The sequence below is a fragment of the Furipterus horrens genome, unplaced genomic scaffold, assembly GCF_987537825.1.
Source record: "Furipterus horrens unplaced genomic scaffold, mFurHor1.1.pri manual_scaffold_5, whole genome shotgun sequence".
Taxonomy (NCBI): domain Eukaryota; kingdom Metazoa; phylum Chordata; class Mammalia; order Chiroptera; family Furipteridae; genus Furipterus; species Furipterus horrens.
Window position 1 is genome coordinate 178,248,068 of NW_028327175.1, and position 19,277 is coordinate 178,267,344.

At 43.6% G+C, this 19,277-nt stretch overlaps 1 protein-coding gene across 1 annotated transcript in view; it reads right to left on the minus strand.

Annotated features, from left to right (window-relative positions):
• VSTM4 (V-set and transmembrane domain containing 4) overlaps positions 1 to 19,277 on the minus strand; it is a 125,645-nt gene that overhangs the window by 80,986 nt on the left and 25,382 nt on the right. Inside the window, exon 3 of the mRNA XM_090278358.1 lies at positions 4,621 to 4,689. Within this exon, the coding sequence (XP_090134484.1) occupies positions 4,621 to 4,689 (69 nt within the window). The remainder of the gene's footprint in view (positions 1 to 4,620; positions 4,690 to 19,277) is intronic.

Consider the following 19,277-nt stretch of genomic DNA (forward strand, 5'->3'; position numbering starts at 1 on the left):
CCTAGAAGCAGAGGGACTGGAATGAGTTCTAGAAGTCAAGAGAGTAGAATGTTGTAGCAGAGATTCTTTAACAGCATTAGGTGCTGCAGGAAGACACCCATTAGTTTTCCCACTAGGAATCTACTAGAAAAGTCCTGAGGTAAAGCTAATTCAGGGCAGGGTGGAGGCAAAGCCAGATTAAGAATTTGAACTGTTCAATGGCACATGAGGAGTCTGAGACAGGAATAGAAAAAACTCTCTCCTATAACTAAAATTAAAACCTTCCTATAGAGATTCCTGTGCCTCAGATGTGTGGACTTTATAGATTAATGTAGTAGAGCACTCTGCAAGTGGTCAGAGTTAGGAGGGAGGCTTGGGACTCCATTGAAAAACATGAAACTCTGAGGGACAGAGCAGAGGTCACAGAGAAGGCTACATGACAGGATACAGGCTAGGCCAGGATATGGAGAACATGTGACCATTCTTGGATTCTACCCCATTGAGAAGACTCTCTGGGAACAGGGTTACAGAGCCGTATCTGGAACAAAGGATAGGGAACAGTGTGGTCACAGTGCCAGGCAGACAGATGTGGACCAGGTACACATACATCTGCCTCAAAGGGATTCTGGAGAAGTGGGCCCCTGGACTAAAAGGCAAGGAAAATTTGGCTTCAGTCGCATTCTTGGAATGGAGAAAAACTGTCCTACTCTGTGCCACTGGAGTAGAACGACATGATCCACAAGCTCACCTCATCAGAACTCTTTCCTTGGTTCTAGGACTGCAAAAACCAAGGAAGGAAAAGGCTATGGTGCGACTCTCCCACAGGTGTCCCTAGAAGCATAATGTAGACATCTGTAGCAGGAGGTGAGGGGCTCCAAGAGGCCCATGTTAGGGATTCAGATGACAGCCTCCTTTCAGCACAAAGGGGACTCACCACAGGCAGCCGCAGATACAGAATCATAAAACATCTGGCCATTCTGGAAGGCTCAGCTAACTGCCAAGCACACAGGCCCTCCAGGCTGTGAACACTGGCCAGCAGGTACCAGCCACCCGTGTGTGAGTCCGCATAGCCCTTGGATAAATCGCGCCTGTGCTCTGTTGTGTTCTTGAAGCTATTTGAACCTTAAAAAGTATGGCCTTGCAGGAGAAGAAAAGCTTAAAAAACAAACAAACAGACAAAAAAACATTAAACCCTGAGCCACTTAAGCCAGGGTCACAAACTCCTAAGATTCCAGGGCCACCTTTCGCAGGGGGAGCTATTGCAAAGCTGTGACTTGCCTGACAGACAGCTGTTCTAGGGCTGGAAAGCCAGCCCGATGCCTTTCACTTCTAGTGAAAACCTCTCTAATTATAACTGTTGGCTCAAAGGTTTTCAAACAGAATCGGCCAAACAATGCTTGTCCAGAGATTGCATCCAAGCCTTCAGGTCCAAATTTAATAAAATGTCTACACGTAACTAAATCTGAGGTTCCCCTTTAAAATATCACATCTACCTGCACACTCAAAATTATTCTAAAAATTGTATTAATACTCCCCAAATTTATGTGCACTTTTGTCTTTTGCCATTGGACTTCCAAAGGCACCAATGTCATTTTTAGGCTCAATTGCAAGCTGCCACACAGAAAATGTCTCCCCATAGCCCCCAGCACAGGCCTCCCTGAAACAGATGGTGAGGCGGGTGGGCTGGAGTAATGATCACATGGCTGGGAGGCTGAGACAGGGTGCTCAGTGTCTGCATGCCAGCTTCTGCCCTCCCAGAAAGCCAAGTGTGACATGCCAGGAAGAGTAGCCCCCCAAAAAGGCAGATAGCACCTGTTGCTGGACAACCCTGAGGACTGTAGAGGTATTCAGAGCTGCTCTGAAACCTGGTGACCCCAGCATTCCTCAGCACAATGAAGGAATGCAACACTCCCAAACCACTGGATCTAGAAAGTTAATGTCAGTCCTCTACATTTTCAGAGTAAATGCCAATCAATGCTTAGGAGATCACAACTCTGGAGAAAACTGTGTACTTCTATATATATATAATTTTTTTTTTTAATCCAGCTGTAGTATCATCTTGCTCAGGGCAAAATACCCGAGCAATAGCCCAGAGGGATTTTTAACTCCCCCCAGGACCTCCTGAGAGGCATGACAATGCCTTTTTTGTGCTGGGGTACACAGGCCAGCCCAGCTAAGCCCAGGAGGATGGATGGATATCCACTGGTGAACCCTACTGCAGCTCTCCTGGCCAGGAACAAAAGGGCAAAGGCCTGGAAGCAGGCGCCACAGAAATTCAGCTGTCCCCCTGACCTCGCCAATGCTGTGGCTGGGTTCAGAAAGCAAAACCCAGGGAAACTGATGCCGAAATCACTGGAAAAAAAGCACTGTAGAAACAGCTGCTCTGAGGCATCATGCAGAGTGAGAATGCCGAGTCTACTTTTCAAAGGGACCTAGTTTTCTGTGTTGAGAAGAGAGGGCATGTTGGGCTACAGACATTGTGTTGAGAGTTAAATAGAAAGTAATCCTGATGTTCTGTAGGCACATGTGAATTATAAAATATTATTAATTAGAAAAAGTGTTTTAGTGATGCTGATTATGCTGCAAGGCATGTGGGGACTAAATGCTACAATCCTTCCAAATATATAAAGTGGTTGGTCTTTGAAAACACCTGCAGTCCTTATAAAGTGCAAATTATTGGATCTCTTCCTAAATGTAATAATCAGACTCTCAGGGTAGAGCACAGAGTCTGGGTTATTACTAACAAACCCACAGAAGATTCTTATGCATCTGATAATAAAGAGGGCTCTCCCATCACAGCTGCCAGTGACCTGCCTGAAGGCCTCTCAAGACTCACCCCGACATCACAGTGCCTGGATCACAGAAACATGGGCTAAATCTATTGCTTTTTCTACTGCTTCACCCTGGAAGGAGTCAGGTCACTTGTGTGGTTTTGTTAATGAACAGACAGTCACTGAATGAAGGGCTAAGGGAGGAAATTTGGGATTATTTTGCTAGAAGGTCATTAAATAAAGAAGCAGCTACAAAACATGCAGAAGAAAAGCAGGGAATACAAAGAATGACTGTGAGAGTAAAGTGCAATCAGAGGAACATATTATATATTTATGACTTCAACACAAAACAATAAATCCTAATAGCCCACCTGAATACACCTTAGGGCTGGCAAAATGAGTTCAAAATTTTAATCATATTTTTCTAAAAGAAAGTGCCTTAACCCACTGCTTTAATCTAGCTTTTGGACAGGTGGGTTTAACTCTGTGTGTTCTCCTCTAGGGCAAACTTTGTTTCCACCACACCTGTTAACAAAAGAGGATGGTGAAGCCCCAAGGCACACACAGCTCCTAAGATCCTTTTTAACAAGGTCATTCTCATCAGTAAATGCCCTGTTTTCACTAGGTGTAATCCTTCTCAATTTCCTGATCAGCTCTTAATATTAATCAGTTTTGTACTGATCAAAGGCTCTGCCTGAGAACTCACAAAGCCCATTCTTTCATTGTTTGTGGTCATAATCTCAACCACTTTGTGATATTTCTGTGGCTTTCCTTACTTGAAGGCCAGGTTTCTCAGTCTTGGTATTAGGGGCCAGATCATTCTGTTGTGGGAAGCTGCCCTGTGCACTGTAGGCTGTGCACCTACCCACTAGATGCTAATAGCACCAAAATGCTAGCTGTGGCAACCAGAAATATGTTCATGTGTTGACAAATGTCCCCTGGAGAGGCAAAACTGGCTCCTATTGAGAATCACTGCCCCAAGATTCAAGTGGGAGTTCACATCGGAACCCCTCCAACTCATGGCTGGGCACCACCCATAGTTTCTGACTCAGTGAGGGTAGTGTCCAACAAGTACATCTGTAACGGGCTCCCAGGTGATACTGACGCTTATGCTGCATGTCTGAAACCAGCCTAGAACCTTTGTCCTGAGGCCTGACTGCACGCCAGAATCACCAAGAGAGCTTTCAACAAGTTCTAATACCACCAGAATCACCAGAAATGTGGTGCAGGCATCAGTGTTTTCAAAGATTCCTGGTGATTCTAAAATGGATCAAAAATCACTTGCTTAAGGTTTTCAAACTGTTTCCAGGATCCCAAACTCCTTAAGAATCTGAGATAAAATTAGTTCACAGTGGATGTACTTTCCATTTTTAAGTTACTTGAAGATCCTACCCTAATATCACCTGAGAGTAAGAATTCTGGAGCAAAACAAAACAAACAACCCCAAATTATGCAATTTGGGGCTTTTATCTCTACTTTTTCAAAACCTTTTAGCTGATACCACCAGAAATTGTCATTCTACTCATAAGTTTAGGGCTAGAAAATAACTTGACATTGTGGCAAAACTAAGAAGTTAGGGTCTTTCCCTCCTATTCTATTCTTTTACTATTGTCTAAAAGTGTGGTAGTACCCTGGCTGGTGTGGCTCAGTGAATTGAGCACCAGCCTGTGGACTGAAAGGTTGCCAGTTCAATTCCCAGTTGTGGCACATGCCTGGGTTGCGGGCTGGTCCCTGGTTGGGGGCTTGCAAGAGACAACTGATCCATGTTTCTCTCTCTATTTCTCCCTCCCCACTCTCTCTAAAAATAAATAAATAAAATATTAAAATAAATGTGAGGTAGCATCTTATAATACAAAAATGCAAACTGTACCTTCAAAGAATGCCCAAGTCTTTCTCTTTCTTTCAAAGGATGAATCTTCAGAAGCTTTGAGGGAAATCACTGCAAGACAAAAAGAAACAGCATAGCACGAAGTAGAGTAACTATGGACTAGGCCCACGTTGCAATCCAAAAAAAATGCCATATGGCATATATGGCAGTTTTTATAAAGTAATTTTCACTTTTGCAAAACCACATTTAATTGTTCCAACTCAAAGGCCATGGAGAGGTGCAATGACTTACACATAACAACTGAGTGAGCTGACACACTATAGGGGAATTAAGATTTCTGTTTAAAACCAGTAAATGGCAAAGCTGGGATGCAGTTCAGTAGAAGTACCACTTGCCCCATATTCTTGCAAAATAAAGAATTTCCCAATGGGAATTTCAAGAATCAAAACATTATTTATTTTACCATTTGATGTCCCAAGATAGAGAAGCCTGAGGTCACCTGATGACTCAGGGTTAGCGCTCTAAGCACCATTCTCCATACAAGACAGTCACCCAAAGCAGCAGGCATCTGACTCTGAGATTACATTGTCTTGTCTGCTTTCAGTCAGTGGTTGATCACTGAATTCACTGTGCCTGCTTTCAATAGTCATGGAAACAGAATTGAGGTACACTGTTAAACCTTGAACATCATACTAAAGAGTCTAAACCCATGCAAAGTTCTAATGCACAGGGGTAATGTTATCATAAGTAAAAATCTAAAAATTAATGTAACAAAAAATGTAAAATGTCAGGGAGTTAAAAAACTGTCCAATAGAACTTTCTGACATGATGGAAATGTCCTGTCTGTACTGTACATACAGCAGCAGCCAGTGGCCACATGTGGCTTTATGGCTAGTCCACATGGGACTGAGAAACTGAATTTATAATTGTATTTAATTTTCATTAATTTAAATTTAAATATCCACATGTGATTGGTGACTACCAAACTGAAGAGTTCTAGAGAAAAGAATCTAGGACTCAAGTAAAAATACCCTACCTACCCATCTACCTACCTTATCTATTTATCTATCTATCGTCATTTATCGATCATCTATCTATCTATCTACCTATCTATGTTGTCCTTCAGAGAACAATGAGAGCTAAAATATATGCACAAATATAATTGTGTAATTATATAATACAAATATATTTATGAAATATAACAATGTAATTAGGAAAGCTGAAATGCAGATGTTTTCAGCTTTTCTAATTGCCCTTAGAAGGAAGGTTTTGGTCTGCTCTAAGTTAGTCTGCCACTACTGGAGAAGAACTCCTCTCCCATTAGAACCTAAATTCCCTAAAACCATAAGCCACATCTTCTACCTCTATATCCCCATCATTCGGCACACCGCCTGGCAGCTGGTAGGTGCCTAGTGAATAAATTATCTATTTATTTCTAAGGGCCCCACAAAGTAAGCAATCTGGAAGTTTAGGAATGAACTCTTAGTAGATATTTGCTCTTGTATGTGATCTTAAATACAATTTGTCTACCATCTTTCCAGCTTAATTTGCCCCACCCACAGGCCCTGTAATTGCTGACTGCCAGAGCAACCAATCAGATTCCTCTGTAAGAATTTAAACTAAGAAACACAGTACATATGGTTATATGAACTCTGGGGCTGAAAGAACCTGTGGACGTTGGGGCAGGCAGCTGTGTTTGGAAAACAGGCAAGCATAATAGAGTAGAAGGCAGAACCTGTCAGAAAAAGGTAGAGGTGAGAGGCCCTATGGAGCTGAGAAACTTGATCTTGATGACACTTTGGGTCCCAAGAGGACTTATGTATTGCATTTGCTATCCTTGCTTTTCATAAGCTCTGTACCCTTAAACTATCCCCCTCTTCTGAATTAGCTTGAATAGGTTTTCATAACTTCAACTAATAGAGCCTAGGCTAGGCTAGGCTAACCACAAAGAGACTTAATGAAGATAAATGAGAAAGAAATGCATCTCCAAGGCACTTATGTTTTCAGAGAGCAGGAATGCCCATCGTGGTAGAGAGCCTTACCACTCCTAGTGTGCTCCATGGACCAGCAGCTTCAGTGTCACCTGGGGGCCGGTCAGAAGCACAGAATCACTAGGGTTACAAACCAGGTCGACTGGATCAGCATCTGCTTCAAAACCCAGACTCCCTCGGTGAATCATATGCACTTTAAAGTTTGAGATGAACTGAGGGACACTGGGTTGAAACACTAAGTTGCCATTTGCTGGTTGTATGACTTTGGGCAAATCACTTTAGTTCCCAGTGCCTTAGTTTCTCCACTTGTTATACAGGGATAATGAGTCCCTACTCTCAGAGTAAGTGTGAGTATCAAATGGATTAATACATGTGAAGTACTCAGAAGAGTGACTGTGACCTAGTGAGTCATCTCTATCCATAGGACATTAATTCTCTAAGACTGGGATTTTAGTCTATTTTATATCCCACTCTAACTCACACACCTAATTCCAGCATGGACCTTTGCTGTCAGCTTATTGCCTCAAAGGGTGAATCTTCAGTTGTTCAAATGGTCCATAAGAAAGAGTTCCCTGTCCTTGTGGCTAAATGTCTGCAGCTCAGACAGGCTGTTAACATTCTAGCAAAGACAAGTACCTTCAGACCACTTTTTATTCATCTTTCATTTTTTCCTTTTCAAAGTTGTCAGCACTTGATGTCCAATTACAAATCCCTTTTCCTTATTTAGGGCAGAAGACAGTAAGATCTCCCTAATCAGCATATAAAGACGTGTGCAGAAAGAGCCAGCAAACTATGGTTCTAAGCTAACGGGGCTCTAAGAGAGGAATTCAGGGATGCTCATCTCCTCCGGCACAGCTATTTTATGGGAAAATGCAGCAACTTTGATCAACAACACCAGTCATACTCTTATCTTTTCCTAAAAGAAAGAAAAATCTTGCATAAACTCTGCCAGAGTTTCAGAAATTTTTCCAAGAGTTCTGCATAACAATCTAGTTTCAGCTGCTAATCCCCTGCTATCTCAGAGTGAATTTGATACATTGTCAAGCCACATGTCTGAGTTCACAAACCATAAGGACACACTATGGATACAGTTAGGTTGACATAATAGTAATGGACAAACAGTGGGCCCACCGACTTTATTAGTGGATCTCCCTCCACAATCAACCTGGGGTAGCTGAGTGGAAGACGTCACTGAGAGCTAGATGAGATGGCAGAGGATGAAGTCCTTCAAGGAAACATTTTGCTTGACCAAGGAAAGAGTGGTAAATTTTCCAATCACAGATTACTAATGTTGGTCAAAAATTCTATGAGATAAAATGAAAATCTCTTGATCTAAGAGCATGTACAGTGGTTTACAATGACTGTAGCCATAAGAGGGTGACAGCTCATCACTTTCAAATGTTTGCCTCACCTTGTGATCTAGCCAGACTTCAAACAATTGGACAGAAGGCAACAGCAGCCCTTCAGAACCGAGGCCCTAGTTCTTCCTAAGCACCAGCTCAGGGAATCTGAAAGCCCTCACCTTCTGACAGTTTCCTATGACTAGGGCAGTTCTCAGTTTAATCCCTCAAAGATTAGGCAATAACATGCTGCCAGCCTTTTTAACCAATGGGTTTGTCTTATAGGGTTTTAATGGTGGGTGGGGGCGGCACTCCTCTGGGTAATGGAGTAATGGGACTTTAGTCCTTGCCCAGGAAGGGGCATGACCGAAAGGAATAACACTGCATGACTCTCCCACTCCCATCTTCACTCACCCTCTTTCTTACCCCTGATCCAGGTGAGCTGCTGACATGCTGCCCCACTCTGAGTGAGAGGAATGTGGCCTCTGTCTTGCCATGTGCTCTGAGATTGGCTTTTCAGCAAATAGATAATGCGGGAGTGGGCAGTGTTGCCAGCCCTCTTTCCCAGGGAGCCCTACCTGGGGCCACTAATGTGCACCCTTCTCTTCCATCCTTTCTGGATCCAGAGGTCCTAGGAGGGTGGGCGGTATAAGGACCTCATACCCCCATAGGGTTCAGGGCCTGGAAGAGGACAGGAAGGAGGGTGGTACAACTGATTAGGGAAGCAGAAGGAAGCCCATTTGGGCTCAGCATCAAACCACTTTTCTTGGTACAGCTTTATAAGAAATAGAGTGGGCATTTGGTTTCTCTCTAACTCCCATGCCTACTTATGAATCGCAATGGGCTCACAGTGGAGAAGGGAGTAAAGAGCACTCCAAAGTTAAATCTTCAACTGACCTACTGACTACTCTGTAATTTCCTTGGGACCCTGCCACCCAGGGCATAACCCATCAGTCCTTCTGGTGAGGCAGTGGACCAGATGCCAGAGCTGCAGGGGGTGCTGGGGCTCCTCCTTGAGAGCAGAGGCATGCTGTGACAGGCACCATGTCTTGGCTCCTCTGGGAAGAACTGGTTAAAAGTAGCCCAGAATCAAAGTCTGGAAGAATGCAGCACAGAAGTACGGAGACTCACAGATCATATCAGCCTTATGTCTGCAGGAAGCAGGTAGGAAAGAAAGACTCTTAGTCAAGTCCCCTTTCACGGGGCCTATGGGGACATCATCACTCTGAGAGGTGTGAAAACCGAGAGCCTTGATTCCTAACTTGAACAGAATGCCACTGACTCCCTTGGGGAGAGCATGTTTCACAGGCTGTGGCAGATTGTATCCCCTGATTTCATGCCAAGGCCCTGTGACAATGACAATGCCCAGAGCCAAGAGGCCTCCCTTTCCCTTCCTGGTCTCTGTTCACTGATGATACTGACATCTTTGTCTGAACTTGTGTTTAAGGACTGACCTTGTCATTCATGGAACAGATGGCTGATGATTTTTAGAGAAAGGCCCTGGGAAGGCTCCCTTTTTCCCAGTATTCTTTCCTACCTGTTCACCTATGCCTGAATTCCTTTAATAAAGAATCCTACAGAGACTTCTGGCCAAGATGGAGGCGTAGACAGACACGCTGCATCTCCCTCCACAACTAAGAAGGAATACAACTACCTCAAAACTAGAAACAACCAGAAGTTCCAGAAAATCAAACTGCATGGAAGTCCAGCAAACAAAGATATAAAGAAAAAAATACTCATCCAGACAGGTAGGAGGGGCGGAGCCAGGGCGGAGAGGACATGGTGTGGTGGCGGCAGCAGCGGCGGCAGGGGCAGGCTGGCGGAAAGTACAGTTACACGTTTTAAAAAGTCAGGAGGGACACTTGGGGAGCGTTCCCAGCTCCTCACCAGACTTAAAGGCTCACGGTCCCAGCACCAGGGAAAATCAAGCCTCATTGCTTCTGACTGTGCAGACCAGTGGGGGTTGCGGCAGAGGCAGAAACTGCCGGTCTCTCAGCAGAGTCTGCTTGTTTAAAGGGCCCCCACAGTCTTAGAACATCTGCAGACCCACCCACTCTGGAAACGATGGCCAGGACAGCAGCTGGAGGGGCACCACTCTGGTATGGACATGGGAGAGACGCCTGGAAAAGGGGCAAGTGCTGGGCAGGCGGCATTGTCTCTCTCAGACCCCTCCCCCACATACAGTGCCACAACATGGTGAAACAGGTCGCCCTGTACTGACGAATCCCTAAGGCTCTGCCCCTTATAATGTAACAGAAGCAACAGCTCTACCTGGGACTCAGAGGCAAACAAACATAGGAGCCTGTCAGAATGAGGAGACAGAGTAGTACAGTGATCCCTCACTTAACACAGGTATTACGTTCTAGACTCTCCGCGATAGGTGAAAATCCATGAAGTAGGAACCTCACACTTATTTTAGTATTTATATATATTTTAAGGCTTTATAAACCCTTCCCACACACTTATAAACCATTCCCAGTCCCTTATTAACCTTTCCCACTCCCTTATTTGAGTCCAAATCATTTCAGAAACTTGCAAACCAGCCCTTGCTGGCTCTGAATAGGGTTGGTCTGGTTGGAGAAGCACTCAAAGGTCCTGCTTCACCATCGTCGTCGTCATCATCATCCTCTTCTTCATTCTCATCACCATCGTGATCATCACTTTTTGCTGCTAAACGATCATACAGTTGCTTGGCCTTCATCCAGATGGTGTTTGTATCCAGAGACATATTCTTTTTTCTGCAATCATTTATCCACATAGCTAATGCAGACTCCATCTTCACAGTGATCTTATTGCGGGAAGTAACTACCCTCTTTGCTGTTTTGTTGAAAGTCACTGATGCGTAGACCTGATATTCTTCTCATCCTTCTTTATATAGTGAACTGTAGGCTCATTGATCCCGTAATGGAGGCCAACAGATGCATAGTTTCTCCCTTCCTTCAACACGTCGAGAAGTTCCACCTTCTCTTTGATGGTAAGCATCTTCCTCTGGCACTTGGGTTCACTGCCAGGATCCTTAGAAGATGCGGAACGTTAGGGTGGCACCATAGGGCTTGCAATAAATTCAGTCTTTAAGGAAAATTTCACAAAACACAACACCACAGAGTAAAACTATGCACAGCGATCGGTGATAGGAGTGAAGTGGACAGGGTGAGATGCTGAACATATGCGCACAGTGCGGGATAGCAGACAGCCTAATGCTATGGTTACTGAGCCAATCAACACCCAGGATACACAAGACAATGCTCTGGTTGGTTGCCTTCCATCAATCAGCCAATCGTGTGCTGTGTACAATCTCATGTAGGCAAACGAGCTCTGGCATACGTCTCGTTTTCAGCATAATGTATGTGTTTGTCCGCAAAAATATATATATATACTATAAACAGTGTGCAGTATTTTATTTTGATTTAATATTCTTTTAATGTTAGAATCATTATATTTTTTATATATTTTTTGAAAAATTTTAGGCAAAAGTCATTAAAATCATAAATACTATGCATATAAATGCATATACAGTACCGCAAAATCCCGCGATATAGCGAAAAATCCGCAATAAATCATTAAACATAATATTTTTTAAAATTCTGCGATACAGTGAGACTGCGATAAGTGAACCGCGATATAGAGAAGGACTACTGTATAGGCCAAAAGGGGAAATGGATCAAGGTTCCTGTGGGACAACTAAACGACAAGGAGATAGACAACTTAACAGATGAGGAGACAGACAACCTAACAGATGCAGAATTCATAACACTGGTGATAAAGATGCTCACAGGCTTGACAGATATGCTTGAGTACAGCAAATGCATAAGAGAAGAAGTGAAGGCTATGCTAAGTGAAATGAAGGAAAAGCCACACAAACCAATGGTGAAGGGAAAGAAACCGGGGTTCAAATCAATGATTTGGAACATAAGGAAGAAAAAAACAGTCAACCAGTGCAGAATGAGGAAGTAAGAATTGAAAAAAATGAGGAAAACTTCCCAAATTTTGCGAAGGAGATGGACATACAGGTCTGGGAAGCATGGAAGGTCCCAGGTGAGCTGGACCAAGAGGGGACCACACCAGGATGCATCATGACTGAGATGCCAAAGGTGAAAGATAAAGACAGAGTCCTGGTGACAGCAAGAGAGAGGCGAAGAGTTACCTACAGGGGGGTGCCTATAGGACTATCAGCTGATTTCTCAGAGGACACTTTGCAGACAGGACTGGCAAGCAGTATTCAATGTGATGAAAGGCAACCTGCAACCAGGATTACTCTATCCAGCAAAGCTATCACTTAGAATGGAAGGGCAGATGAAGTGCTTCTCAGACAAGGTAAAGCTAAAGGAACTCATCATCACCAAGCCATTATTATATGAAATGTCAAAGGGACTTACTTAAGAAAAAGAACATCAAAACTATGAACACTAAAATGAAAACAAACTCACAACTATCAACAACTGAATCTTAAAAAGAAAAACAAAATCCAACTAAGCAAACCAGAACAGAAACAGAATCAGAGGTATGGGGATCATTTGGAGGGTTATTAGCTGGGAGGGGGGAGTGAGAGAAATGGGGAGATGGTACAGGGACTAAGAAGAATAATTAGTAGGAACAAAATAGACAGGGGGAAGTTAAGAATAATATAGGAAAGGGTGAATCCAAAGAACTTATATGCATGACCCATGGACAAGAACTAAGGGGGGAGGGATTGCTGGAGGGAAGAGTGGTACTGGGCAGAGGGGAGCAAAGGGGAAAAAATTGGAACTACTGTAACAACATAACCAATAAAATATACTTAAAAAAAAAAGAATCCTACAATTAAAGAAGTTTAATTTGCATCCATAGGTTACATCCAAAGTAAGGTGCACATTTCTGACACAGAAAGCCTTCCAGAATGCAGATGTTGATGGAGAGGAGAGTAAAGAGACCTGGCACAGACATAGGAGTGAGGAAGCCCAAGCAAGCAGCGGCAAGGATACGGGGAAAGACCTAGAGCTTCTGAGACCTGCTTTCATTTTTCTCTTTCTACTGCTGCCCAGGTTGAGCTAAAGTATTCTCCAGATTCTCCAGATCTTCACTTAGTGTCCAAAGCCTAAGATTTATAAAAATTTAGTGTTAGGAGAAGTAATTGGGATTCTGGTTAAAATGGAGATTTCCAGGCATCATCCTGAGCTTCTGGTCTAAGAAATCTGGGGAGAGCTTAGGAATCTGTATGATTAGGGAGCACACCTTTAAGAAAATTCTGAGACTTGAGGTCCCTGGGCCCTATTTGAAGAAGCTCTGACTCACACAGTCCTGGTAAAAGTGGGCACCAAGTCCACAGAGACATGAGAGAGGGAATTCAAGTCATGAGGATCCAGATCCTGGGCCTCAATCTCCTATCCAGCCTAGGGCAGGGTCCATGGCTAGAAACTAAACCAATGCCTCTTCAATTTAATCCAGGGAAAATGAGACTAACAACAAAAATATAAGACTAAGCCAATAACACAAGTGTTATCTACAAAGGACTTCAAAAGGGCCCCGTTAAATAGCAATCGTTTCAGTGCAGGGAATACAAAGTGAAGAACGCAGCTTTAGAAGTTCTTTTCAAAAGGGCAGGCATCTCTAAGGATCCATGTGTCTTCACATGTGGTTGACTCAAACTGGAAAACTGGAGAAAACCTGAGTCAGAGAGGCCTTCCTCCAATGATCATCTAATACTTCCTACACTCCCTCACCATTCATTGTGTTGCCTTAGAATGTCTCACTATGCTTTACTTGTTTAACTTGTTTCTTACCCACCTCCCCAGCTGAAGGGTAGGGATTGTATCTTTTCTTCACTTCCTAGAATCCTTCTTGGCCTGTCAAACAAGTCATAGTTACTTTGAGTTAAAGGCTGAATGGCACAAACATTATACCATATTGGTGGGTCAAAGGGCTGGGACCACGACATTATGACATTTTACAAAACAGGGAAGAGAGAGGCCAGGGCAAGGGACCCCATTCTGCCCAGCCAGCTTCCTTCCCCTGGAAACCGTGTCTCAGAAGTGACAGGAGTGCAGTAGCACACCAGGCCATCAAGACAGCCTTCTATGCAATATTCTGGCCTTGGCGTTACATACTTTGAGTCTGTTATGATTCACTTTATGTATACTCTCTGAGTTTCTTAGCTTCTTACAGAATGCAGGGAGTAAGTCCTCAAACCTTAAGCAGAAGGTGATTCTTAAGTTCTTTCAAGTTGGAAGGTTCGAGGCAGAATTTAAGGCCCTGATCCCTGGCTTGGAGACTTCGCCAATTTGCACCCAGAGGGTATACGAATCTGGAGAGTGGACACCATCCTTCCTCAGTTTCCTCAGGCAGCATTTTGCACAGATCAATGGGAGAGAAAAAAATCTGTGGGGACTGGAAGAGGTTGGTGGTATGAAATACGCACAAGGAAAGTCCCTTAAGTTAAAATAAAGATGAGTCAAAACCTTTGCTCCAAATTTTAAAATTAATGTATTCAGTTCACTGGGCCTTCTTATTCAGGGATGGTTCCCAGGAAAAACAACAACTAAATGTAGCTGTGTCCCCACTATTTACTGGAACAGCATTCTTAGGGAAGGTAACTGCAGCCCCAAAGACACAGAGCCCTTCTCTCTTCTCTCAGAAGTTTGCCTATGGCTTTCGTTCCCTCTTGCCCTCCAAGACTCAGGCTATAGGCAGTCTCTCTTGGGGCTCAAAGCATTTAAGAAGAATCTGGAGTCAAGTTCCCTGGCCAGGTCCACCATGCCAAACTTTCCTTTTATCGCTGTCCACCTGGCCTTCACTAACCACAAAGAGGCATCCAACTCCATACAGTTATTTGCATATTTCTTTTCTTCCCTGTCCACATCTTTGCTCAAGCTAGTTGGTCTCCTGATATGGCATGGCCTATAACTGTCATATAATCTTTCTCTCGCTGGGGTCCCAGCAAAATCTCACATCCTCTCAGGTAACCTTCTCATATTCCCCTAAGAATGCACCCTTATCTCTCTCTTACTCCCATTCCAGAGTCACCTTCCTGTATGGCCCTTACACACTCTCATTCTAGTAACTATCTTGATAGTGTCTATCAGATCTACGAGTATACCCATATCTACATATGTCTCCTCCTCTAGACTGTGAGGCTGGTTCCCCAGGAGAACAGAAGTCAAACCTTTCCACTCTCACCTCTTTTGGGGCAAGGCACAGCGGCCACAGGCTCATCAACTGGGGCAAAAAACACTGCTCAGTTTATTTATGTTTTCAATCTCTTTAATTCTTCTAAAACAATGACAGTTGGAATGAGGGTAGGCACAATGAAGAATTGTTTTATGTGGTGTTTAAATTACACTCCAGTTGTCTATTTGTTCCCTTTGAGTATCTGGACCTGTTGACACTTTAAACATCATGAAACATGCTTGTTTAATTAAGCAGTAGCACTCAATGTTTAGTTAATCTCATTCCTAATTATCTCCTCCATGTCTCCGGAGAAAAGGAATTATTTAATTTCTTCCACTGAAACTTGAAACATCAGTTCCCTGTGGTAGTACTTTCAGCTCCAATTATTAAATTCCCTCTAATCTTATATTATAATTTCATCTTTGCCCCCAAATACTTTTAGGTAACAGTTTTCCATTTGCTTTGTCCACTCCTCATATTAAAGTTTACTTATATCATCGTAAGTCAAATAACAATATGGCTTATTAAAATGTGTTATTTGGGGTTAGACCGAAATACTGATTAAATCACAGGAGACAGCCTTTGCAAATTGCTTCTATTATCAGCATTTTCACTGTTGATGAAGACATCTCCATTTCAGAATATCAGACCACTTCTGAGTCTGTGTGTGGCTGAGCTGCGCTGAACAGTCATTGAGATTAATTTTTTATAAAGTTTTAGGAATTGAAGCTGTTGAACCCCTAAAATCAGAAGCCTAAAATGAATGACAATGTCACTCTTGTGAACCCCGAGAGGTTGTGCTCCCTGGTGTGAAGGGCCCATGTAGTGCCCTAAGGCTGAGCCCTGAATATGGGCCCATCTCTAAGCTTAGAGACAGCTAAGGGCATGTGGCACCCAGGATTGGCCAGAGCCTGCCCTTCACTGGGAACTCTCAGACATCATCTCAGAAATTCTCTCATGGACACATGAAGAAAAACCAGACTTCAGGGCTACTCCAGCCTCCTATATCCACCAGGGCAGCCCTCTTGCTTAGAACAGGATCTGCATGTCCTGGGCGGGATCAGTGTCCAAGGAGGACACAAGTGAGGGTCACAGGGACATCAAGTGGGATGGAAAAGGCACACAGGTTGCGAGACTCCCAAAGCTTGGGGAGCAGGGCCAAGGGACTACTAAAGAGCAGAGACAGAACACTGACAGAAATGCCTGGATGCGGGGACACTGAGTGGAGATGGGGAAGGGCATGTGGAGGGCGATGGGGACCCTGACATCCCAGTAATGGGAAGGCAGCCAGCTTCATTTATAAACTGCACACTAACAAATACACAGCAAGTGACCTGCCAAAACTGAGTTTGAACAACAGACGCAGGTCAGACACTCCTTTTTGCTGCAGGGACAGAGTATAATGACCTTCTTCAGAAAGCATCATCAATTACAAAAAAAAAATATTACAACTAATGATACATTATTTTGCCCCTATTGAAGAGATTTGGAACCCTACATGTCAAATCTTCACATCACTTCAAAGTGACCTTGGAATTTACCCAAAAGAGAACAGCTTATATCAGGCTCTAGGGATACATTATGCATTCAGATTTTAGGACAGAAACACTTATGTTATGTTGTTGAATCCCACTACGTAAAAAGCAAAAGTTATTAACTATTTCTTTTGGCCTAAGGCTACCAAAAACCAACAACACTTGGAAATCTCTGCACTAGTCTATCTATGATATCTTCAATTCAGAAACCCGTGAACACTCCCAAAATAAATATGTCACCCTATTGGAAAGTACAGTATTCCCTCACTTATCGCAGGTATTACATTCTAGATACCCCATGACAGGTGAAAATCCGCGAAGTAGGAACCTTACATTTATTTTAGTATTTATATATTTTTAAGGCTTTATAAACCCTTCCCACACACTTATAAACCATTCCCAGTCCCTTATTAACCTTTCCCACTCCCTTATTAACCTTTTCCACACTTTTATAAACACTGCTTATGTTCTTAGACATATTCTACACTCTTAAACCTACGTCACTTTAACAACATATGTATACAGTACCACAAAATCCTGCAATATAGCAAAAAATCCGCAATAATTAAATATCATACTTTAAAAAATCCCACGATACAGTGAGGCTGTGATAAGTGAACCATGATATAGAGAGGGACTATTGTACACAAACCTCTGCTTATACTCCCCTTATTTTCATCCTGACTTCCTTGTTCCACCAACTCCAGCCTTGCTGTGCGCCTCCAGTGTTGTGTACAGGGCACTCAGGACCAACCTCCCTGCTATTCCTGGGGTTAGGTGGATTCCCCCACCATGTCTTACCGGCAGTGAGGCCCACACCTTCATCTCACCTGCTCATGATGAAGGAGCTAGAAGCAGTTACCTCAGGATGGTTGTCACTGGAGCTAAGGACACAGGGTTCACTAGGCTGGTAAGATGGAGGTGAGTACACCACGTCTGGGACACTGTGCTACTGTGGATTTACATAGATAGACCTTCTGCGATTCTGGAAAGAGCTGCTGTATCCTCCCTCTTCAGTGCTACTCTTCCACTCAGGACACTCTGCCTTCTCTACATGGCCAATGGGAGAGCCAGGAGTCCATTCCAACACCCAAGCCAAGCGTGCTCCTCCTGCTGTCCCAAGTGTTGGTTTTTCCCAGGGATCCCTCCTTGGCTCTGCCCATTGGGGATCTTACACACCCCCATGCTTTCACCTCTCTGACTCAAAAATCAGTTCTCACTAGCCAGATAAAACAGAAGCATCATCCTGTGTGTCTATGTGCCAACTGGACTGCAGTGCAGGATGGCCTCCTGCTACTTCACTTGCAATCCTAAACTTCCCCTCTGGAGCAGTTCCATCTCTTGTGGTCCCTCTGTCAGCTATGGGTGCCACCCTGGCTGTCATCCCAAATCCCTCTCCCTTGTCCACATCCAGTCAATTCTAAAGTCCTCTCATTTGACCTCTTAATGTCTTTCCATTCCTACTTACAGATTTAGTCCTCCATCATGTCAAGCCTGAACAACTACAAAAGACACTCCCACCTCACTCTCTAGTCTAGTCTCTATAAATCCATGTCCCAAGCAGCCAACAGATGGATGTAGCAAAAGACTAAATTCTTCACAGCCTAAAGCAGAGATTCTCCAAATTTCCTAATGATAAAATCACCTGGAATGCATGTTAAATATTCAAATTCCATCCTAGACCAAACAGATCAGAATCTTCTAGGCAGAGGCTTGGGAGTCTTCATGTCAACAGTGGCCCTGCTTATGCTTATCAGTAAGTAAGGTTGGGAATACTGGCCTACAAAATCAAGTGTAAATTCCTTAATATTTGGTACAAGCCCTTCCAACAACTGCCCTGCCTCCTTCCCCTAGTTAACCAGAGCTGACCCTGCCTCCCTGCTTAGGTTCCAGGAAGAACCTCAGTTGGAGGGCCCCCATATACTGAAATGCCTCTCCTCATTCCCTGTCCTACCTAAATGCCAGTGTCAGTGTAAGCACGGCCTTCTCCCTCAGCCTAGGGGGATCCCACAAAGTTTGCACCTTTATCATTGCACTTATACTGTGATACCATATCTGTGTATCCACCACTCTATGGATAAATCCATGCATATATCCCCAAATTTCCAGCATAGCAAGGGCCTGGAGTAGAGCAGGTACTTGCTAAATGCCCACTGAGTGGAGGAGCAAATGAATCCACCAAGAACTGCTGAACTCTGTAGGCAATATCATTTTCCAATGCAATTTCTTCACTGAGCCCAGCAAAGCTTCCTTGGTTGAACTTATCATGTCTCTGAAGGCTGCCACTCGTTTCCTTATCACTTTTGCCACTCTTCTGTAATTTGAATCTATCTTTTCAGAAATGAGGTTCCCAAACAGACTGTGTGTTCTGCATTACAGTCTCACCAGCACAGTACACGACACAATTACCTTTCTTCTGAGGGACGCCAGGACAATTTGTACATGGACGGAAATGACACTGGCTGTTTGTGCTGCCATATCACATTGCAGATGCACATCTAATTCACTGCCATCATCACCGAAGTCCCTTCACAGATACAGCCTCTTAGCCTCCTGTTGACTATCCAACAGTGCCTGTGATCCATTTTCCCCAAATGTATTACTTTGCCATTTTCCAAATTGAATCTCACTCTGTTATTTCCTGCCCATATTTTTTACCTCTCTGGATTCATTTTTATTATGTTTTACTC